This window comes from Pipra filicauda, unplaced genomic scaffold (assembly GCF_003945595.2).
Source record: "Pipra filicauda isolate LSUMZ 115617 unplaced genomic scaffold, ASM394559v2 scaffold762_size105520_pilon, whole genome shotgun sequence".
Taxonomy (NCBI): domain Eukaryota; kingdom Metazoa; phylum Chordata; class Aves; order Passeriformes; family Pipridae; genus Pipra; species Pipra filicauda.
This window is the reverse complement of record NW_024104934.1, coordinates 49,072-73,593: the sequence shown is the minus strand read 5'-3', so window position 1 is coordinate 73,593 and position 24,522 is coordinate 49,072. Positions and strand designations below refer to the sequence as shown.

The following is a 24,522-nucleotide window of genomic DNA, read 5'->3' as shown; positions in this document are numbered from 1 at the left end:
TGTTTTGACCCTTGGGAATCTTCAACTGAAACTGTCGAATTGAAATTGCCTGGGCAGGTTTTAAAGAATAATAATTAAGTAAATTATTGAGTAAAATTCTGCAGCTTTTAGTCCTGTCTTGGTATTTTTTTCTGTTTCTCTGTGGATTGGAGATGTGGGATTCTCCAGAGCTCCTTGTGAGCACAGATCACACCAAAGGGGATCTCATGACTTGCTGCAGGAGCGTGTCCAGTTGGGTTCATGGAATTCTGATTCTTTCTGAGGTGCTGTTTGGCATTGTGATTAATAATTCTTTAAAAATTTCATTCTTGTTACAACTCTGCCATTCCCACCCTTTTATCTCTAATTCCTTCCTGGAATCCAGTGTATAATTAATTTGGCCTTAATTGCTGACACAAGCTCAGATTCCATAAAACTCACCACGAAAATCCTTTTGGACTGGGAGAAAATTCAGGTTTGGGAGCCAACAGTGACTTCAATCCATAAAAAATACCTGTATTTACTGTAAAAAACCCAGGAAAACAACCCCCTGAAACCCCACATCCTTTCAGGGTGTGACCGGTTGGTCCCTCTGCTTTCTAGAGAAACATTTGATTTGAAGGAGAGAAATTTGGTTTGAGTTTCCACCTCTGCATTTGCCCTGAAGCTGAATGAGGGAAGGGTCAGGTGGGATATTGGGAAGGAATTCCTGGCTGGGAGGGTGGGGAGGCCCTGGCACAGATTGGGCAGAGAAGCTGTGGCTGCCCCTGGATCCCTGGAAGTGTCCAAGGTTTCAGATCCACCAGTGCTGGGTTGATTCTCATCCCTCAGGGAACATCAGGCTGGTGGAGAGAGAGAGGTCAGAAAAGAAACATTTTCAGGAGAAACATTTTCAAACCTTGAGTTCAATACTTGGTTTATTGAAAGAAAAAATCAGATCTGCTCCCTTTTAAAGTTCATATTTTGGGTAGTTCTCACGAGCTGTGACAGTGACAGACCTTGGGACCTTGACCAAGTGTTGGCATCTTCTCCCCAGGTCTGTCTACGATGGAGAAGAACACGGGCGGTTCATGGAGAAACTGGAAGCTCGGATCCGGAACCACGACCGGGAGATCGAGAAGATGTGCAACTTCCACTACCAGGGATTCGTGGATTCCATCACGGAGCTGCTCAAGGTCAGAGGAGAAGCTCAAAAACTGAAGGTGAGAGAAAAATCACGGCCTTGGGCAACTCGGTTTTGGTTGGTCCTCCTTGAGCAGGAGGCTGGGGCCGAGTGGCCCAACCTCAACTACTCTGGGATTTTCTGAAACCACCTGAATGTCTGTTCTCCTCTTTGTCCAGAACATCTCTGCTCTGTTTAAAGCAAATTTAAAATATATGTATATATATATTTATATATCTCCTCATTCTTCCTGTAGAAAGAGGTTGGTCATTCAAAATTCAATAATTATTCGGGCAAACTGGACCAGGGTGGTGCATTAAAAATGTGATAAAACTTGAAACTAAGCCCGTTATTTGTCAGGAAATGTGCTTTTCCTGGGGTGCCTGACCCCAATTTCTCAACCAAAAATAGATTTGTGGCCTTTAAATCTGTGCAGGAATGTGGGAGAAGGGAGGAATTGACTTTCTCCTTGTAGAACTCTATTAGTATTTGTAAATATAATATGTGTATATGTTCCACGTATATAATATATGTGAGACATGTGGAAAAAGCCCTTTGTAGGATGAGAATGTGGATAAGTGGTGGGAAGGAAACTGGACAGGAAGGAAACTGGAAGGAAAACTTTTCTCCTGGGAAGAAAAGGAGCAGGAGGTTGGAGCTGTTCTACACCTTGGGCCAGGTGGGCTTGGAGTTTAAGCTTGGCTTTGTGCCTTAAAATACAAGTATTCCACAGTTTGGGGAGTATAAAACAGCACATCAGTGATTTAATTGGGGTCACAGGATCTACCAAATTTTCCTACTCGAGGCAGAACAGGGCAGGGAGAGGCTCCTGTGCCCGTCCCCTTTTGTGGCATCAAGGTGTGACCTCGAGTGGGAAACCAAACCCAACCTCCCAGAAGAGTCACTTAGTGCATGGAATTGAGTCTTGTGACACCCAAAAATTTGTGGGTTGTCTCCAGGGACCAGCACAGCAAGACTTTCTGGCTGAGTGGAGCTTGTCCTGTGGCGTTCCAGGAGGATGGGAGGCTCTTCAATGGGTATTTGAGAAGCTGAAGTTACAAATAACGAGGGGAAAAAATACCTCAGAAAAGCAAGTTTTCTGGAAAAGAAAGAAGAATCCTAATTTCAGTGTGCTGACTGTGCTTTAAATACGTTTATTAATTAATTTAAAACTGCCTCTGGCATTTCCTAACAGGCTTCTAATTCCAAATACACAGTATCTCCATCCCAGAAATGGCCACATGATCACAGGAACACCTTCCTGAGGGATGTCCTGAGGAGGATTCATCCAGCAGGATGAGGCCGTTGGAAACACCATGAAATAAGTCCTTTTTTTCCCCTCCTCCTCTTTTTTTAAGCCATTGTTTGGAGCCAAGAATTCCACATTGTTTGTTTGCAAAGGCTTGGTGCTGGTTCCCATTCTGCAAACAGCTCCTTTGTTGGTGGCTCACTGGGAAGTCCATCCCTGTCCCCTCAGGATCTCTCTTGATTTCCACGACTTTTGTGATCTATAAAACGGCACATGGGAAAAATATCCACAGAAAGTTTCTCTCTGAAAGGCTGAGCCCTCTTTTGTGAGGGTTTCCCCGGGGAATCATCTGTGGATCGAGTGGTGAGAGTGGGTTTTGTTCCAGCCATTCATCCTCCATTTGATCTTGGGCTCTTTCTCAGTGGTGCTGGGCTTTGAACAGACATTGCAACCAGCCATGAAATGAAAGCCCTCCCTGTCACACTCCCCCCAGGACGTTTCTTCACTCGTGTGCTTTTGGCTCTGGGGTGTTTTGGGGGATATTGTGTTTGCAGAAACGCCGCTGGTGTTGTTTTAGGAGGGCACAGGCTGAACATGGGCTGGTTGCCTTGCCCTGCTCGTGTGTCACACAACCCTCAGGGTTCTGAGATTGTGTTTCAGGTGGCCCCAAATGAACTAGAACCTAATCAGGACCCAATCACTACATTTCCTGTCCTATTTTTTTTTTTCTTTCCCTGAGAGGACTTGGCACTGAATTGAGAAGTTTTATCTCCTCAAACATAAGCTCAGGTGGCCAAGAAGGCCAGGGGTACCCTAGGTGATATCAAAAATGTGGCCACAGCCCCAGGGCAGTGACTGTCACCCTGTGCTGGCACTGCTGAGGCACCTCCAGCCCTGGGGGCAGCTCTGGGACCCTCAGACAGGAGAGACATGGAGGGGCTGGAGCGTGTGCAGGGAAGGGAAGGGAGCTGGGAAGGGGCTGGAGCAGCAGGAGCAGCTGAGGGAGCTGGGGGGGCTCAGCCTGGAGAAAAGGAGGCTCAGGGGGGACCTTCTGGCTCTGCAACCCCCTGACAGGAGGGGGGAGCCGGGCTCTACTCCCCAAAAAAAGGTGACAGGACGAGGGGAAACAGCCTCAAGTTGCACCAGAGGATGTTTAGGTTGGATATAAGGGAAAATGTCTGCATGGAAAGGGTTGTCCAGCCCTGGCACAGCTGCCCAGGGCAGTGGTGGATCCCCATCCCGGGGGGGATTTAAAATCCCTGTGGATGTGGCACTTGGGGACATGGTCAGTGGTGGCCTTGGCAGTGCTGGGGGCTGGTTGGACTGGATGATCTTTTCCAACCATAATGAATTTATGATTCCATGATGAGCAGAGGAGCCCCCCCTGCCATGGATTTCTGCAGGAGGCAACACTGTGTTGTTTTCAAGAGGCTCTGGGTCACCATTAATCATCTCTTTATGTATATATTTATAAAATAACTTAATTTAAAATACTTGGGATGTGTCTTTTAAAAGGCATCTCCTTAATTTATATGATATTTAAACCATAACATTTTTAAACCAAACTTTTTTTTTTTTTTTTGCATTTTCTTACTCTTTTTTAAAAACTATGTAGCCTCACTCTGGCAATTCTCTTTCCTTTTAATTTCTTACCTGGCTTTCCTTTTACTTGCAAGGGAAATCTCGATGCTTTAGGATTTTTTTTTGTTATACATCTTTAATGTTTTCACATCTCGTACTGCACATTTTCCCTCACTGGGGAGTGAGCAGGGTGGTGGTGACCTGATCTCAATCCTTTAAATACGTGGGACTGCTGGGTCTCGGAAACCACGGACCAGTTTGGCTGTTCCATCCCATAAAGGATCCAGTGGGAATTAAAAGGGCAGAGATGGGTTTTACATTAGGATGGTTTGACTTGGAAAACACGGCTCAAGGTGCAAAGGATCCCAAAGTCTCAGGGCTGGTGGCAACCTCGAAAAATCACCTAATCCACCCAATCCAATCCAAGTTGTTCTTGTTTCCCAGAGAAGCTGTGGCTGCCCCTGGATCCCTGGAAGTGTCCCAGGCCAGGTTGGAGCAACCTGGGCCAGTGGAAGGTGTCTGTGCCCATGGCAGGGGGTGGAATGAGATGGGCTTTAAGGTCTCTCCCAACCTAAACCATTCTGGGATTCAGCTGTGTCATTCTTGATGGATTTTTATCCCACCTCTCCAATGTTGGCCTTCCCCCAGGTACTGCTCTCCATCCTTCTCTGGGAAACTCTGATCACGTGGATGAAAAGTCTTTTTTTTGGTCTACTGCTTTTTGACTTGTCAGGCATAAAAAAGGGATTATTCCTTCTTGGTTTCGTAGAATCACAGGATTGTTTAGGGTGGAAAAGCCCTCTGAGATCGAGTCCAACCATCCTCCAGCACTGCCAAGGCCACCACTGACCCCTGTCCCCAAGAGCCACATCCACAGGGATTTTAAATCCCTGCAGGGATGGGGACTCCCCCCCTGCCCTGGGCAGCTGTACCAGGGCTGGACAGCCCTTTCCAGGAAGAAATTTTCCCCAATATCCAACTTAAACCTCTTCTGGTGCAACTTGAGGCTGTTTCCCCTTGTCTTGTCGCATTTTTTTGGGAGCAGAACCCGACCCCCCCCCAGCTCTCCCCTCCTGTCAGGGAGTTGCAGAGTCACAGGTTCCCCCACAGCCTTCTCCAGGTTGTGGGAATGTTCTTCTCTAGCCTTGTCCTCTGAAAGCCAGGCAGCCCCAAATCCATCCCAGGGGGTTGTGCTTTCCAGCCATCTCATTTTCACTTTCCTTCTTTGAATTCCTTGCTGTTGATGGGGATTGGGGATTTTTTTTGGTCAGCAGGGAAATGGTTCAGGAATGTTTTTAGTGGAGGGGGACAAAGATGATGAAGGGATGGAGCATCTCTGGGAGCAGGAAAGGCTGAGGGAGCTGGGGCTTTTCAGCCTCCAGAGGAGACACTGAAGGGACCTCATCCATGTCTGGCAATGCCTGCAGGGAGGGGGCAGAGGATAGACCAGGCTCTGCTCATGGTGCCCAGCAATGGCACAGGAGGAATGGGCAGGAACTGATGCCCAGGAAGTTCCACCTGGACGTGAGGAAGAACTTTAACTGGTAGAGCACTGAACAGAGACCAGAGAGGGTGTGGAGTCTCCTCACTGGAGATATTCCAGACCCATCTGGGCACAATCCTGTGCCATGTGCTCTGGGATGGCCCTGCTGGGCCAGCTGACCTGCCATGGTCCCTCTCAGCCTGACCCATTCTGGAATTCTTTGAAGTTCTGAGTTGTGGGAGGGAGAAAATGAGAAGGGAGCAATTTTTATTGGTTGGTGCATCCAGATGAAGGCAGATCTGATTAAAATGAGGAGCTGGCTTGGAGCTCAGGGAATCTCACCTTCACCTGTGCAAAACCAAGCAGGGATCTCACTGCCCCAGGGTGTGGAGATGCCTTCAGAGCCCAGCACTGGATTCCCATAGGGATTGGGTGGGGGGAGAACGGCTGAGGTGGTGGATAACAAACCCAGACTGGGAAGTTCATGGGTTGCCAATTGGAAGGATCACTCTGTAGTTGCTCCCTCTTCCTTTGGGAGGTGGAAGTCAGTGGGATGTGGGTGTAGGACAGGGATGGAGTTGGCACATCCCTGTGGGGTCACGCCGGTGCTCTTGGGTCCATTCCCAGGATTCCTCTCCAGCGCCCTTTACTCCTCTTGCTCCTCACTTTGACACCCTCTAAATGATCTCAGAATGTTGTTAAACCCCCCAACCCCTTCTCTGTGCCACGTGTTCCATGAGTAGATTGATGAAGTAACAACTGGAGCATCCCATAAGCCCCTCACATGATCCCGGCGTCTCGTCCTTCCCGGGTTCCCACCTGTTGTCTGTCCCCCCTCGCTGGGAGTCTGCCTTGGATTATCAAATCTCCTCGTCTGAAAAGCCTCCACTTGGCTACAGAGAGTCTGTATAAATAATCATATCTTTCTTTTTCTTTTTTTTTTTCATTGAGACTTTAAGAACAAACCAAAACACGACTCGCTGCCCCCTGAAAAAACTCAGAGTGTGCAAGGACAGACGGTCTCCTGACTTTTTTTTTTTCCTGGAGCTGGGATTGATATGTAATTTTAATAGAACACTAGTACAGCCTTGGCATTATTTTAGGAGCAGTTTTAAATTACCCTACATGGATTCCTTTTTCCTGGTGGGATTTTTCAGGATATAAGCAAATAAAGTAATCTTTGGAAGAGATGCTGCGCTCCCGCTCGTAAAAAATCTCGGTACATCATGAAGGAAATGAGCAGTTTTGGCAGAGGGCAAAGAGCCAGGAGAGCAGAAGCTACTGCAGGAGGGGGAGAGATGTGAGGCAGATGCTGTGTGTGGGGAAATCATGGGATGATTCCTCTTTCTTGCATCATGGGAGGCTTAAAAACCGGCGTGGCCGGTGTTAAAATAAGAGGAAACTTGTGAGGTTCGATGGCTCTGCTCGTTGAGGCAACACAGTGGGAGATGACCTGGTGGAGGCTGGATCAGTGTGGGAGATCCAGCAGGGAAGAAAATGGATCCTGGATAAAATTTATGAATGTTAATAGAAAGCTCCCCTCCTGTCTGAACTGTGTTTGCCTTGTGGTGCACTCGAAAAGGAAGGAGATCGTGGAATCACCAAGGTTGGAAAGACCTTTGAGGTCATCAAGTCCAACCATCAACCCGACACCACCACCGTGTCCACCACTGAGTCATGTCCCCAAGGGCCACATCCATGTGTTTTTTGGACATTTCCAGGGATGGGGACTCCACCCCTGCCCTAGGCAGCTGCGCCAGGGCTGGACAACCCTTTCCAGGAAGGAATTTTCCACACTATTCCTGATAATATTCCTTTGCTCTGCCGTTGCTGCTGCTCCTGCACCATCCACGTTCTGGTGGATCATTGGAGATCACTGCATGACATTCCTTCACTGGGGTTAAATTCCTTAAAAAGTCAGCTTGTTTCCATCATTGTTGAAAAGGAAACAAAGGTCTCAGGTTGGTTTTTGTGATCTCACGCTCCCGAATATCCTCAGGGAGCTCCATGTCCCAGTTGGTGCTCTTGTCCAAACTCTGACGAAGGTTCTGCTTCTGGAATGAGCAGAACTCCTGAAAACACGCAGGAATGAGCTCTGACAGAAATCCAGGAGCAACTCCCACCCTATGGTGAGCCTGTGGAAAACCAGGAACCTCCGAGAGACAGAGGCGAGCCTGGAAACGAATATTTACAACTTCAGTGACTGTGAGAGGAATAATCTATGGGAAAAAAAAGTAGTTTTATGGCTTGATAGTCTTAGACTGATGTGAGGCACCTGAATCCTGAGCAGTCCTGCTGGATTTACCTTGGGAATTGGCTGCTTTTACTGGAGACCTGGAGCTGGGCATGTTTGCTTGGAAGCTGGTGTAGTTTTTTTAGCAGATGGTGTCTCTGTTTACAAACCTGCTCTTGTCTGGACTTGGATGAGTGTTCAGGAGAATTCCCAAAGTAGTTTTCCTACTTGTTGGCCAAATAATGGGTGAACTGCTAATTTTCCATCCTGATGAGTCCAAAAATCCACTTTGTTCTCTCGTGGGTCTTCACTGAGTCACCTCATGCCCGGGGCTGGGAAGGGCTGGACTGGTGGACTCTTCCTAGTCCAGGGAACTACAGGTTTGCCAAGTGGGAATTTTTTCAACTATGAGTCCCAGCTTGACGGGATAATACAGAAAGAGGGTTTAGAGAAGGAAATACAGCCCTTTTTTATCCCAGGTATATAAAAATACCTTTTTCTACCAGGCAGGAGAAGGGAACCAGTGGAAGATGCATCTGAAGATCTAAAAGGAAGTTTTCTAGGTGTTTACATAAATATAAACAATTATTTATAGGTAAAGCCCATGTTGAAAAGTTCTTTCTCACTGTGATACCAAGGAATTAAAACCTAACTGTAATTTATTTGGTGTTGGGAAGGGCATTTAATTCCTCCACTGGCTTTTAAGATGAGAATCCATGTGAGCATCTGGTAGAAAGTTGGATCCATGAAAACTGCAGGATTTTGTGGCTTCCATGCCACAGTTTTAACTCCTGTTGCTTTTTACTCCTCTCCAGTGGCAGGGAGGGAAATCCTTGTATTTACTGCGTGGCTCTTGGCATCCCGTGTGAAATGAGCCACTAAACAGCTTTTTTCCATGGAATGGGAGGTTGGGTGAGGAGCGATGGTGTTTATGTGCAGTTTGGTTTTATGGGAAAACCGTTGACCTGATTTATTGCTGGGCTTTGTCTTTTCTCCCCAATATTCCTGCAGAACCAAGTGACGGACACCAACCGGAAGCTGCAGAACGAAGGGAAAGAAGTAAGTGATCCATTCATGGAATCATGGAATGGTTGGGGTTGGAAGGGACCACAAAGACCATCTCCACTATCCCAGGTTGCTCCAAGCCCACTCCAACCTGGCCTTGAATCCTTGTTTCACCCAGGTTTTTCTGTTGGAGGCTGAGCCTTTAAAAATCCCTGTTAGTTCGGGAAGGATCCCCTTGGGAACGAGCAGCCACATCTTGGCTTTGAGAACCCAAAAAGAGCCACTTGGAGAAGGGAGTAGGGAAGAGATGACTAAAATGGCAAGGGGGAAACAATTTTATTGGAATTCCCAGGACGTGCTCCCAGGCTGGTGTGCCGATGGCTTTGCTTTTGCTGCTTCCTGAGTTGAAATTCAGGGAACGTTTCTGCTGGAAGAACCCGGAGCTGCCTGTGCTCCCTCTTCCAGCAGCTCCCTGGGCTCCCTGGTTATCAGAGCAGGCTTTGTGGTCACCCCACAGTTTGGGTGGTCATGACAAGTGTTTATGGTGTTCAATGGGATTTTTTTCCCCCTTCCCAAAGCTGATAATTGCCATGGAAGAGCTGAAGCAGTGCCGGTTGCAGCAGAGGAACATTTCGGCGACGGTCGATAAACTCACGCTGTGTCTTCCCGGTGAGGAATCTCCAGTTGCTCCTGCCTTGTGTTTGTTTGAATTCCCAAGCTCTTTGCTTTGTGCTCAAGGCTTCTGTTGTCTTCCTTCTCTTTCCAGTGCTGGAGATGTACAGCAAACTGCGGGAGCAGATGAAATCCAAGAGGTAAATTTTGTGTCGGTTTCTGGGTGTTTTATTATTATCCAAACAGTTGTTTTGGGGCTGAGTAAATTCAAGAGGTTCCCAGAGCTTCCAAAATCAGCCTTTCCAGGTTGACTCCTCTGATTTTTTGGCTGGTTCTCCTCACAGTCTTGCTCACCCTCCGGGAATTGGGATGGCAGCAGGCTCGGATTTTGTTTCGTGTTAGGTTTTGGAATGAAGTGGATATTCCTTGTTTTTTTGTGGAAGCTCCCTGGCGTTGTGCATGCAATCAATGCATGTTATCAACTAAATTTTATTCTGTGAATGCCATGATGCATAATCTAATATATGACAATTCTAATAATAACCTGAGAGATTCCAATGAACGTGGGTGGAAGCCAAACACCTGGAAGCATCAGGACGGTGGAAGTTGGGGAGATATCTTATTTTGCAGTAGAAATAACTCTTCAGGAGAGTGAACTGAGCTCCAGGGGCTTGGTGTCTCTGAAACCATGAGCTGTAAATCCAGGATTTTCCCCACCCTGCATCTGTTGCATGAAGGATTAAACCACGGCCTGGGATATTTGCTGGAATCCTGGGGGATGGTTTGTTTAAGCGGCACGGAGCGACTCGGGAGCCCTGGGGGTGGCAAATTGGGCAAAGAGCAGCTGCTGGAAGGAGGGAGGCTGGAAACGTGGCTCCAGCTGGATGCCAGGCAGGGAGAGCAGTGGGATCCCTGGCTGGTGCCTGCCATCCATCATGGGAACAGCACAGAAGGAGCCAGATGTTTGGAAGAAGGCGATAACTAATGGGATGAGGGGGTTGTTTTTACACCTCCCCTCCCGCCTCTGCTCCCCCCCGGGGTCCTTGGGCAAACAGATCAGCGGAACTCATGGAAGTTGGGCTGGTTGGAGGAGCTTTAGGAGCTCCCAGAGCTGTTCCCCAAGCTCCTCTCTGTGCCCCAGGATGGCTCAGGGCAGAGCAGGGCAGGGGGGAGTTTGGCCAAGTGTTTTTAGTGTGTTTATAGGAACAGAGAGGGGCTTCTCCGCTGACAGACGTGGGGTGGGAGCTGGAGCTGAGCACAGCCCTGGGAACTCCTGCAGGGAATCCACATGCTGCCCCATTCCCTGCTCTGGAGAGCGTTTCCAAGATCTGCTTCTAAGAATTCTTTCTTTTTTTTTTTTTTTTTTTTTTTGGTGTTGGTTCATTTTGAAACAAATAGAAGCTGAAAACCACATTTAAGGAATATCTGAACCCTGGGCTGGTTTTTTCTTCCCCCTTCCTTCTTTGTCTGGATTTGGTGGCTTCATCCACCAAATGCAGCACGGCATGTGAAGTATTTTTATTTCTGCACCCAGTGTCACTTATAAATCACTTCAGGATGGGCACCAAGGGGTTGGGTTTTGGGTGCACAGTCTTGGAGGACTCATAGGGTTTGTATTTGGGGTTAATAAACCCTCCCAAGTTTCATTCTCCCAGGGCAAACAGAATGAGTTGGGTGATGTTTTTAACCCAAAACCTGTGGCCACGAGCTGGAGGTGGAGAATGAAGAATGATCTGGTCCCAGAGGAGTGACAGGAACCAGCAGAAGAAATGGAGGGAAAGGTTTTCTTCCCCCATTGTCCAGAATTTAAGGAAGGGACAGAAAGAGCTTTTCTCCCACGGCTGAGACACGTGTGGAAAAGGATGGGAAAACCCAAAATCTCTGTCTGCAGAGATTTCCCTCCTGGCTCTGCAGGGCTTTGGAGGGATCAAGTCTGTTTTATTTCCTCCTGGGTCACTTCTCGTGTTCATGTGGTCTCCAACAGTAAGAAATAGAATCATAAAATCCCAGAATGGTTTGGGTTGGAAAAAAGATAATATAATTAATGATAATCCAACCCCCTGCCATGGGCAGGGACATGTTCCATTATCCCAGGTTGCTCCAAGCTCCATCCAACCTGGCCTTGGACACTTCCAGGGATGCAGGGGAAGCCACAGCTTCTCTGCCCAACCCTTGGCCTCTCAACCAAGGATTTCTACCCAGTATCCTGTTTAAATCTCCATTTTTCTGTTGGGAAACCATTCCCCCTTCTCCTGTCTCTACAGTTCCTGGTGCAGATTCCCTCTCTGGCTTCCTTGTGGGCTTGAGATGCTTCATGAGAACGTTCATGGATTCCATGGGAGCTCTTCATCCTGCTTGGAGCTGAGAAGCCCCTGTAGAGCTGTTCCCTCCATCAGAGCCTGGGTCTTTCCAGGAAAAAAAAACAAACCAGGATTTTGATAAATCAAAATCCTGCTCCTCCCACTCAGGGAGTGCTCCTGGGATTCAGAGCTGGGAAAGAAATGTCCCCCTCTGGGAGGCTGCTCAGAGGTGTCAGGGGATGTGACCCGGGCCCAAACAACACCATAAAATATATAAAACCCACCTCAACGTGTGTTTATTCCTCTGCATGAATTCCTGGCTTTCCCTGCACTCCCAAATTTCTCTCCAGAGAGTTTTGATTTTTAGTTCAAGTGGTTTTTCACTCCTTTCCCAGTGTAAACACCAGTTGGGTTATGGGGTTAATCTGTTTGACTTCTGCTTTTGGGAGCAGGACGGGCCACTCTGGTTGGAATAACTCCCCTGTGGAGCTGCCTGGGGTTCAGGCAGGAATTATTTTGGGTGGGAATTTGAGTGGCAGGTTGTTTTCACTGGTGCCAGTCTGTTTCTTCTGGCTGAACACTGTTTCTCCCCCCAAAATTCAAGGAGTGAGTGGTGGGTTCTGGTGAACAGGGTTCACTCTGGGTGTAATCAGCTAAAATTGCCTTAATTCACCCTTGAGGTGGCTGACCTGGGGTTGGTCTTAAATATATTTTATGTATTTTATTTATTTATTTTCCACTGTTGATGCTTCCTAAATGGTTCTCTGGTCGTTCTGTGTTGCCTTTGATCAGATTTTTGGTCAGAACAGGAGGAAGATCTTGAATCTTATATCTCCGTTCAGGGCGGTTCCATATCCCAGTAAAAAGGAAAATCCTGTGGATTCCCACTTTCCAAAGTGGAAAAGATGGGTGGGAATTTGAGAAAAATTAACTTCTCAGGCAAATTTTCCATTTAGCATCACATGTCAGGCTCTGAAATTTGCTTTTCTACAGAAAGGGAGGGTAAAATTTAAGGCCGTTGGGCACGACCGAAATACAAAGGAATTCAGGGAAAGAAACGTTGGGAATCTCACATTCTTTAAATTTATGAGTTACACTCATTTTAAAGAAGGGAAATGAGTTATTTTGAACATTGTGAAGGTCACACACCCAGTGGTACAACAGCAATTCCTGGAGAGGCAGGAGCTTGGTGGAAAATATACCTGTTGAACACCTGATGTGGGATTTGGATCCATATTTGCCCCCCCTTCTCTATCTAAATAAAAAATACCTCGGGTGGAAATACTTTTAATGGTGTTTAGGAGGATTAGAATGGTTGGGAGGAAGGTGGGATCAGACTCCTGGTATCCAGAGGGAAAGAGCTGAGCTCTCATGTCCAGGGTCTTCCCAGCCCCACGACAAGTGTCTGTGTTGGTCCAGATCTGTTGGATATGGATGTGTTGGACACTGGGTTATCGGTCTATAGGATTTTATGGGATATTCCCATCTCCATGATTTTGTCACCTCGCTGTCAGGGGTTGCCAATCTGGGCTAGTGGGAGATGTCTCTGCCCATGGCAGAGGTTGGAGCTGGATCATCTTTAAGGTCCCTTCCAACCCAAACCATGCCCTGATTCTGTGGTTCCAAAAATTCTGAGTTATATTGACTTATTTAAGTTAATGCACCTTTTCTGGGGGGAAAATAGGATGGAAGTGGCTCCCCATGCCCCTTCCTTGTTCTCCTCAGGCACTACCCTGCCCTGAAGACCCTGGAGCACCTGGAATGTGTCCCAGCCCATGGCAGGGGTTGGAACTGGATCATCTTTAAGATCCATTCCAACCCAAACCATGCCACGATTCTGTGGTTCCAGAGCTGGAATTCTTAGTTTTATTGATAATTTCCAGTTAATTCACCCTTTTTTGGAGGAAAATAGGATGGAAGTGGCTCCACACATCCCTTCCTTGCTCACTCCAGGCACTGCCCTGCCCTGAAAACCCTGGAGCACCTGGAAGATATCCCTGCAGGGGGTGGAACTGGGTGGTCTTTAAGATCCATTCCAACCCAAACCATGCCACGATTCTGTGGTTCCAGAGCTGGAATTCTTAGTTTTATTGACTGATTTAAGTTAATGCACCTTTTTTGAGGGAAAGTGGGATGGAAGTGGCTCCACACATCCCTTCCTTGCTCTCCCCAGGCACTATCCTACCCTGGAGCACCTGGAAGATGTCCCTGCCCAGGGCAGGAGATGGAACTGGGTGGTCTTTAAGATCCATTCCAACCCAAACCATGCCACGATTCTGTGGTTCCAGAGCTGGAATTCTTAGTTTTATTGATAATTTCCAGTTAATGCACCTTCTTTGGGGGAAAGTGGGGTGGAAGTGGCCCCACACATCCCTTCCTTGCTCTCCCCAGGCACTACCCTGCCCTGAAGACCCTGGAACACCTGGAGCACACGTACCTGCCCCAGGTGAGCCACTACCGCTTCTGCAAGATCATGGTGGATAACATCCCAAAGCTGCGGGAGGAGATCAAGGAGGTGTCCATGTCGGACCTCAAGGATTTCCTGGAGAGCATCCGGAAGCATTCGGACAAGATTGGAGAGACGGCCATGAAACAGGTAGGGCTGGTTTGTGTGCACACACTCCGTGGGGCTTTTTGGGAGGGGGATGGTGGTTCAGTCATCTCAGAGTTCTGCTTTTCCACTCCCAAGGCAGTAAATTGAATTTTGGAGTCATTTTGCCGTGGTTCTTCCTTCTGTGGTTGCTCCTGGATTTTTTTATCCTGATTTTTTTGTGCTGTTGCAAAGTGATGATCCGGTTTTCTCGTTGTCTTCTCCCACCTGGATTTTGCTGTAGGTTCTTAGTAACCTGGAATCTGGGAGGGGCAGTTGGTGTTTGAAACTCATATTTTCCACTTAGCATTTGTTCTGCTGTGCCTGGTTGGAACTGGAAGAGCTGGAGACACCAGTGCTGATTTCCCAGTTTGGGTTAAAGCAGTAGGAATTCAAGCACTGAATTTAATTTATTTTGCATCTTAAACTGATTTTTAAACGCTGGGTAAACTTGGATTGGGGCTGGATTGCCTTTGCCCAGCACTTGGTGCCCGTAAAAGATGAACCTGATGAATTGAACATCCCCGTGTGGGTGTTAAATCAGAATTGCCTCTTCCCACTCCTATTTAATATTCTAGTTTTGAGTTTCAGCACAGTTTATCTTGTCACAGCGAGGGAGCAAAGCTCCCAGTGGCTCTTAAAAAGAACTTTGCTACTTTGATGAAATTCAAATCCGCTGGCAGTGAAATGTTACCTCGTATGAGCAGTAAAACACTTCCTCTGATAGTGATGGATGGCTGGGATGTGTTGATTTATGGGAAGGACTCTTGCCATAATTTTTCACGAGATGATAAGGTGGTGCTGTTTATGGTTAGAGGTTCAATTTTCTGTCTTATAAACCCCATCCTGGAGGATTTCTATTAATTGATTTAATTTCCCGTTTTCCCCATGCCTTGTTGTCTTCTCGGCTGCTTTCTGGTATTTTGGGAAAGCAAACCAAGCCTTATATTGTGTCATAGAGGTGTGGGGAGATGCCACCTGGCATCTGAGACTTTCAGCAAACCTTTTTATTCAAACCAAACCCGTCTTTCTGAACGTGGAGAAAAACACACCATGACCTGGACGTGGTTTGGTGGAGCCACAAGTGTTCCACAAGTGGCTGGGGGGCTCCAGGTGTTGGATTTACCCAGAACTGTTTATAAAACTGCTCTGTTTTTGTTCATTTTGTGGCAGGCAGAGCGTTTTTGGAAGGTTCTTGGTTCGGTGATCTCGGTTGGGTTTGATGATCTCGGTTGGGTTTGATGATCTTGGTTGGGTTTGATGATCTTGGTTGGGCTTGATGATCTTGGAGGTCTTTCCCAACATAAATGATTCTGTGATTGCTGGCTGGGAAGGAATAGGAGATTCATTTGTTTGGTGATCAGTCAACACAGCAAATATACTCTTTAAATAAATAAATACATTTAAGTTCTCTTAAGGATATTTAGCAATTTTAGACACATGTAAGGGTGCAGATGTTGTGTTGTCTTCTAGTTTCCCATTTCATGCTCGTGGTTCTGGGAGAGACATTTCAACCTCCTGGCCCCTGGTGGCTTTGATGGGTGAGATCTTCAAGTCCACCCACGTTTCTGTGGCTGTTCAGGTGACCAATTTAAAAAAAAAAATTCCATAATTCCCAATTCCTTTTTTTTTGGTTTCTTCTGCCCAGAGTTGCTTCTGTAGCTTTGTGTTTCCATCTCTTCCGCATCCATGATCCGCTTCTTCTCGTTCTTCCCGCCCCTCCTGCTCCAGGGGAGAGCTCACACTCTGCCTGGAGCTCTGTTAATTCTCCTTTTGGGCTGTCCTGGTGTTTTCCTCACCAGTTCTGACCCTTCCTCCTCCTCCTCACAACATTTGCCTCCTGCAAACCAGGAGAGGCACTGGGGGGTTGGTGGGAAGTGGCTGCTCCTGCTCTGCCCAGATACAGGAACTGGGAGCCGGGAGTGAAACCAGCTGGAAATAAAGGGGAGGGAAAGTTGGTTCTTCATCTTGTGGGTGATAGACCCGTGGGACAACTTGTGCACGGTTTTCAAGGAATCATGGAATGGTTTGGGTTGGAAGGGAACTTAAAGCCCATCCAGTGCCACCCCCTGCCACTGGCAGGGACATCTTCCACTATCCCAGGTTGCTCCAACCTGGCCTTGGACACTTCCAGGGATCCAGGGGCAGCCACAACTTCTCTGGGCAACCTTTGCCAGGGCCTCCCCACCCTCCCAACCAGGAATTCCTTCCCAATATCCCATCTAACCCTGCCCTCTGTCTGAAGCCATTCCCCCTTGTCCTGTCCCTCCATCCCTTGTCCCAAGTCCCTCTCCAGCCCTTTGTCTTTAATTTGCCTACAGACGACACAGGGAATTTTACATCTTCAGTCTCCCCCAAATCCCTCTTTTCTGTTCGTTTATGAGAGGGATTTGCAGCCTTGACAAGGGGTTTCCTTCACCCCTTGTGGGAGCAGAGTTGTCTCCCAACTTGGACTCCGTGGCTGGATTGTGGATGAAACTCAACTGACCACTTCCACTTCCACAAGCCGACTTGGAGCGATACTGGAATTTGAGCAGGTTTATTCCTGGACAGAAACCCCCCTGAGCTGCCCCACGGATGGAGAAGTGAGAGCTGAAGGTTTTGGAGCCTCTGGTTGCATGGGGTCACTTCCCGTGGCCGTGCCGACAGCCAGGGGCAGGGTCTCCCCTCCCAGGATCGCCGGGATCGCGTCTTGCGTCGCCGGGTCCTTTTCCTCGGTCTGCTGGTTGTGATGGATAACGGCCCTGGAACGGGAGCCGAGCTGGCAGGAGGCCTGGAGAGTCAGGGGAACTGCGATTGGCAGCTCCATCCATTCGGTTTAAATTAGCATCATATAAATTCTTTTAAAATTGTTTGATTTCACCAGCGGGAATGGAAGAGGCCTTGATACAATGGGGAGAGGAAATGGTGTTTTTGTAACATTACAAATCTGAGGCCGACGATGACAAGAGCTGAAAATTTCATTTTGTGATAATCAGAAGGATCTGTCTTGGAGCGCTCGGAGCCGTCGCTGTTTCTGGCCGGGAGTCAAGGACTGGGGGGAACTGGATGGGGGAGAGGTGGATGGGGGAGCTGGATGGGAGGGAGTGGGATGAGGGAGAGTGGGATGGGGGGGGCTGGATGGAGGGAATGGGATGAGGGGGAGTGGGATGGGGGGGGCTGGATGGAGGGAATGGGATGAGGGGGAGTGGGATGGGGGGGAACTGGATGAGGGGGAGTGGGATGGAGGGAGTTGGATAGAGGGAATAGGATGAGGGGGAACGGGATGGAGGGGAACTGGATGGAGGGAGTGGGATAGAGGGGGTGTGGGATGGGGGGAGCTGAATGGAGGGAATGGGATGAGGGGGAGTGGGATGGGGGGAGCTGAATGGAGGGAATGAGATGAGGGGGAGCGGGATGGGGGGAGTGGGATAGAGGGAATGGGATGAGGGGGGGAGCAGGATGGGAGAGAGCTAGATGGAGGGAGTGGGATAGAGGGAATGGGATGGGGGGAGCTGGATGGGGGGAGTGGGATAGAGGGAATGGGATGGGGGAGCTGGATATGGGGAGTTGGATGGGAGGTAGGTGGATTGGGGAGAGCTGGATGAGGGGGAGCTGGAGGGGGGGCAGCTGGATGTGGGGAGCTGGATGAGGGGGAGCTGGATAGGGAAAGCTGGATGGAGAGAGCTGGGTAGGGGGAGCTGGATGGGGAGAGCAGGATGAGGGGGAGCAGGATAGGAAGAGCTGGATGGAGGGAGCTGGATGGGGGGCTGCAGGAGGAAGCATGAGATGGGGACAGCTGGATGAGGGGGAGTTGAAGGGGGAAAGCTGGATGAGAGGGAGCTGAATAGGAAGAGCTGGATGGGGGGAGCTGGATGAGGGGAGCTCTCCTTGGAGAGGAAGCCCGTGGCGGGCTGAAGTCAAGTGAGACATTCCCGGGGTCAGCCGGACTGGAGGGATCTCGCAGCACGTGGAGAAACCCTAGAGCCTCACTGTACAAACGATGAGCTCCTTCCCTCCTGTTTTGTTTTTTTTTTTTTATAAATCTGAGTTTTATTACCTTTGGTTCCGGGGGAATTCGCCGCGTTCCAGATCTTGTTCTTAATTACGCGGATGAAAGTGGCCCCGCGCACTTGAACTCCTGCTGGACTTTGGCCCCGTGAACCTGTGTGTGTGTTTTGGTTTTGTTGGTTCAGTTTCAGTTGTTTTTTTTTTTTTTTTTTTTAAGGATCTGAGTCCTGGGCTTGCCAGGAACGAATTACATCTTATTAACACTTGCTGATATCCGGTCTGGGGGGTTTATTATCTCGTTTAATGACTGAAATATGCCGGGCATGTGCAGGGAGGTCACTTGGGATGGGGCTTCCAGGGCGAGCACAGTGAGTGGGCCAAGAATAACCCATCCAAAAGCCATTAGTGGATCAAGTTGTTGGGGCAGCCAAAATATCCTCTCGCAGAGATGGAGGCGAAGCAGGAGTTTCATTTTATTGGCGTCGCTCGGATGCGGCGTCGAACTCGATATTTAATAGGTGGGAATCTGGTGTGAGCTCCAAGGGGTCGATGCAGAGTTTGAACAGGTCGGAGTTTCAGCTGTGCTGGTTTGAGGGTGATATTTGCTCTTCCTGCCAACAGCTGTTGGTGTCTGTGTCGCCTCTGAGCAGTGTCACAGTGAGGTTGATGTGTCTTTTCCCTCACTGGCAGCAAATATCAACCTGGGGGGGGTGTGAGTGTGGCGCTTAAAAAGTCATGGAATGGTTTAGCTTGGAAGGGATTTTAAACATCATCTTGTTCCACCCCCCTGCCACGGGTAGGGACACCTTCCACTTGCCCAGGTTGCTCCAAGCCCCGTCCAACCTGGCCTTGGGCACTTCCAGGGATGGTGAATCCGCAATCTCTCTCCGGGCAACAAAAAATGAGGCAAAACATTGCCCAGTGCTGTTCACAACCGAAGTGCTGCTTGGATTTTGGGAGGAATCCAGTTCTGACTGTCAACTGGAGAAGATGAAGCACTTCAGAGCGTGGATTAACAGCAGCTCCATAGAAAGGCAACCATGTCTGTGAAATCAGGGATTCAGATCCGGGGTTTGGATGCCTTCCCGCGCTTTGCTCCGTCCCTGCAGGTCAGAGCTCATTGAGAGCCACTCAAGTAGATCCCAAGTGCCTCCTCCAAGTGTTTAATGTGACCTCTCGTGCCTGCAAAGAACTTGGACAAAGATTCCTAAATCCCATGTGGGTCCATGAGCTCCACTGTCCCAGTATAGAAATTTTCCCCAGTATAGAAATTTTCCCAGGATCAAAATGCAGCTGGACTTAGAAAAATCTTATGGATGAGCAAGGAAGGGAGGAGATTTATTTGTTTTTCCCCCAATTACTGGGCCTGGAGGTGACAGCTGCTAATAGGCATTCCCTGGGAATGCTGGGATGCTGGATCCAGAGCCACACTAAGGCTGTTGAGCACCCAGCTGTGTCCTGCAATATTTTAGGTATATCTTGGATTTAAATTTAATTCGGACCTTGAGTTCCCCGGATTTGTGATGATTGGTTTGAGGATGCAAGTTTATTCTGTGCTACTGGTTGTACTTCCAACTGGATCTGAATTTAATTCAATTTACTGGGAGTACAGGGAATAGCTCTGTGTCGGTGCCGAGTCCTGAGTATCTGCTGGTTTTTCTTTTTTTAAATTTTAAAGTAATTTTTAATGCGTTGGTATTGTAATAAAAACGATATGATGCCATTTTTTAAAGATTAAATGAAAATTTGCAGTTTTAAAAAAATCTGGCTCGTGTTCGAGCCGCCCTTCCTGCTTTTTTGCATGGAAAAAAACTGGGTGAACTCGGCTTTCCGGCACGTGGAGCTGTTCCTTGGCTCATTCCAAGTGTGGTTTCAAGCCCTTCCCACGGTTGGATCCCAGGATGGAGTTTTGCAACAGCAACTCTCATCCTGCCCAGCTGCTTCTCTCCCATCAAGTCCATCCTGGTGACCTCTTTTGGGATCTCTCCAAAGGGATGATGGTGGTGATGGGATTGGGTGATGGAGAGCTGGAGGTCCACGATTCCTGGCTGTGGAGAACAGGGAGTGGATGCAACGCAGCTTCAGGGTGCTGGTGTGTCCCAGGAGCACGTGAGAGATGCAGGGATGTGTTAGGGAGAATCCAGGTGGAAGGAATGAGGGATGTGGAGGAGAGCTCGGCGTGTGAAGGTTGGACATCACAACAAACACCTTGGCCATTTACTGATGGTCCCATCCAGAAACTCCAGGTGAGGCTCATTCCTGTGCCCTGCAGTGGGAACATCTCCTTCCATGGGAAGCCCCCGGGAAGGGACCACATCCCTCAGAACCTCTGCACATCCCGGGCTGTCCTGTTGGAGGTGGATTTAACGGAGCTGCGGGAACACGACGGGCTTTGAGCAGTTTGTTTGGAATGAGGGCGATAAGTAGGACGTGGCATGTGATGACTCCGGAATTATTGGGAAATCCTGCCCCCTCCATGGGCTTCATTTTAAACACAACCACATGGCCACCCCCTGCAAAGCCACATGAGCCAGTGGACACCAGGACATTTTCCAGCTTCCATCCAGATCCTGCCCGGTGGCCTTTTGATGGCCCGGAGAAGCGTCCCAAAAATGCACTTTGTGTAATGTTCTTAATTATCCTCATCCCTGGCATTTTTTGAGCTTTTCCGTAACCTCGTGCGGCGCATATGGAAATTGTTTTGGCTCTGTCGGCGTATTTGGGAGCAAATTAGATTTTACTGCCTTTCCCGGGATGCGCCGGGCAAGGAATGTCCCTGTGCCGGGTGTCGGCGCTCCGGTGGCTCTCCCTGCTCTCCCGAGGTCACGGGGAGCCCCTGGGTGAGGCTTTGTCTGCCCTGCCACGTGGGCTGGACGTCCCTGTGCCAAGTGTGGGCTTACAGGGAGCGTTGGGAAGATCCCTGCATCCGCCGGCTCCGCGGGGGCCGCGTTTTTATCGGCCTTCCCGGAGCATCCCCGGAGCCGAACTTCCCGCTGCTTTGAGCGGCGTCTCGTGTGCCGGGGGTTTTCTTTAACAAGCACAGCGAGTCAAAATAACGCTGTTTATTAAAAGCGAGGGAGTTTTATAGGCCTGGGGTGCAGGCAGGAGAGGCTTTGGAAAGGTCAGTCTGGTGGCTGGGTATGCAGGGAGTATTTACACAGCGGGGTTGGGATAATGGGATGGTGTTTTCTGCTCCTGGGCAGGTTTGGGAAGCAGAAACTTGTTTTCCAGTCGAATTCAGTAACGAGACCTTGTTAATCTTTGCTCCTGCTGTTTGTCTACTTGGGATATTAAAGGATTAGGAGAGGAAATGCATCTTCTGGGGCCGTTTGGATTAGAAGTCTCATGGCCAACGACGGGTCTGGGCTTGCAGGTTTTTGGGAAGAGGCTCCCAAACCCGCTTGGATGAAGTGGGATGTCGTGTCCCAGTGGAGAAATGATTATTATCCAGGGGTTATTGAATAGTGGGGTTGCTGTGAGACCTCTGTGAGCTCTGAGGTGCCTTGGTATAAGTACTGTCAGAAGCTTTGCAAGTGTTTACACCCATCCTCTTCCTCGCTACCGAGGAAGATGGATAAACAGAGGGAATTCTCTTGGGCGCTTACCCTCGGCATCCTTTGCTTCACCTCTTTGAGAATCTCCTTGAGAAAACCGGTGAAAAGATTTTTATTTCACACTGGATTCGAATCACAGACGGATCTGTAAGAAATCACTATTTTTTCATTAAGCATTGGCCCCAAACCCTGTTTTTTTAATGGTGTGCTGAGCAGCAGCTCGATGGAAACCGGACTAATCGCTTGACACTTGCTGTTTAATTTGGAAGCTTTTTGAGACAAAGCCTCGTGAAGTGTCTGCCTTTGTTAACTCGACCCACCCGCTCTTCCCGTTCAGTCACAGAACCAGGAAGGTTGGAAAAGGCCTCCAAGATCATCAAGGCCAAGCTTTGAAGTTCGGAAGCGTTGAGTTCTCTTGACTCGGCGGATCCTGGTGGGTTCTGGAGATGAGGTGTGAGATACCCCAACACCAGTCTGGCCAGAGACACGGAGGTGGAGCTGGGGGTCTGTCACCCAACGGTGTCTCCTGTAGGATGTTCTTCCTGCAAAGACATGAAAACTGAAGGGGGAAAAAAGGAGGAGGAGGAGGAAGAGATGTGAGTGATTTTGAGAACTGGAAACACTTTTTGAAGTGGCTCCTGAAAGGAAATGTCAGGCCAGGAGCTTGAGGTTAAATGTGATCCCTCGGCTTCCCGGCGCCGTGGGAACGGCGAGGCCGTGGCAGCCGGACAATTTGGGGTTTAGCAGCTCAGGCTGGGGGAGAAGGGGCAGCTGCCTGATGGGAAAAGCAGCTGGAGGCACCGGGATCACCGAGGACGTGTGTAGGGGTGGCTGGGAGGCCAGGACACATCTGGGGAGGTGCTGAGGGCTGTGTGCAGATCCAAGCGTGTTTCTGTTCCCCGGCGCGCCGGGGTCGAGCTCCTTGTGCTTCCTGGTGCTTTCACTGCCCTCCTTCCCACATCACATAATTGGAGTGCAGAAGTGCTTATTGTCAGAACAGAACTCTTTATTCCCAGCGTTTCCTGGCTTGCTGGGGAAGGTTTCACTGTTTATTTAAGAGGAATTCTGTGCCTTTAAAATTTATACGCCGTAGGAACTTTTATTAATAATTGGGTATTCCTCTGGATTCTTTTTATGACCTCAAAAATGAAACTGCTAAATCATGGCCCTTTTTTTATTTCAGCATATGGATGAGTAACGGCCATGGGGACTGTGGGATCCCCAGTAGCATATCCAGAGTGTTCTGTGGACATAAAATCTAAAGTTTAACTGCAGGGCACTCATGTGCTGGACCAGCTCTTTGTGTGGTTGCCTTTCAGACCTTTCTAAAGACTTGAAATCCGGAGATGTTGCTTGAAATAAATCCCTTATCTTAAAATCATGGAATGATTCGGGTTGGAAGGGACCTTAAAGGTCATCTCATTCCCACCCCCTGCCATGGGCAGGGACACCTTCCACTATCCCACGTTGCTCCAAGCCCCGTCCAACCTGGCCTTGGACACTTCCACCTGGTCTTGAACATCTTCCCAGTGTCATGACAGATGATATAATTCCCAAGGCAAAGGGAAAGCACAGTTCCAAGCTGAGGCATGAGCATTCCTCGCTCCTTTAGAGCCATCAGGAATTCCCGTTGTGCTGGTTGCATTGGAGCTGGGAAAAGAGGGGCTGTTAAACTTCTTTTATTCGCCCTGGACTGCAGAGATTCAACGCTCCGATTTTCACTGGTCTTGCTTCTGCTGGTTTTAATTCCATAGGCTGGGAAGCTGTTGAAGGGAAGGTGCTGCCTGGTGCTCCTGTGCCAGCCTTGGAAGTGAGACAGCACGGATAGACCTCAGACTAATAAACTGAATTCTGGGCCTGCTTTGGCCTGTCACGTGTGGGAAAGGATGTGGAGGAACACGGGGGTCTGGGCAGCACGGGAGAGGTGATGGAAATCAGGCTGAGCTCAAAAATCACTGGGAATTGCTCCCATTGGGATGCTGCTGCCCAGGATGATAAATTCCTCAGTTTTCATTTGGTTGTCTCAGGCTCGTTGTAATGTAGCTGCTAATAAACCTTTTAAGTGGACTGATTTTCCCCGTATTTTTCCTTTTAAAAATTCCTCGGGTGGTTTCTGTAACGGATTCTTGCACTGCACATGGTTGGATCTCTCTGTACTTCTCCAGCTGGTGAATTCTGCTCCCCTGTGACTGGTGGTGTGGATGTGGAGGAGAAGCTGAGGAGGTTTTGGGAATGTGGGAGTGTCACAGTCATGGAGTCATGGAATAGTTTGGGTTGGAAGGGACCTTAAAGCCCATCTCATTCCATGGGCAGGGACACCTCCCACTGGACCAGGTTGCTCAGGGCCATGTAAGAGTCTTCAGGTGCCTTCACCTGGAGATGCCAAACAGTTGGTGGATGTGGCAAATCCTTAGGGATGCCATGGAAAAGGTGCTGGTGCTCTGTCCAAAGTCACACTTTGGGACCCAAACTTCAACCCTTGCGTGAGCTGCACCGACCCAAACGGCCACTGCCCCTTGGGCTGGGATTTTGGCTTTCTGTCCAGGCGAGCAAGACTTTATCCTTAAAAAGAATGGCTGTGAAACCTCTTGAAGCCAGTTGCAAGAAACACCCCTTTAGGGGGACATCCTTGCCGTGGAATTCCCCGGGGGGCTTTAGGATTCCAGCCCTCCTTTTTGGCTGTGAGCGACTGGGAGGCGACGCGGAAGGGAACGGCTCCTCTCGGGGAACGGCTCGTGTCACCGGGGCAGTTCAGTCCTGGGGTTGCTAATGAGATGAAAATGG

At 48.9% G+C, this 24,522-nt stretch overlaps 1 protein-coding gene across 1 annotated transcript; it reads left to right on the top strand.

Moving 5' to 3' along the window:
* Positions 1 to 1,015: 1,015 nt before the first annotated feature.
* On the top strand, positions 1,016 to 23,809 carry LOC113997864 (exocyst complex component 6B-like; the record flags this gene model as incomplete). Its single annotated transcript, XM_039389738.1, has 6 exons — positions 1,016 to 1,181; positions 8,699 to 8,746; positions 9,271 to 9,361; positions 9,459 to 9,504; positions 13,996 to 14,200; positions 23,493 to 23,809. Coding segments are annotated over 6 exons (616 nt in total), but the record flags the coding sequence as incomplete, so codon positions are not given.
* Positions 23,810 to 24,522: the final 713 nt, after the last annotated feature.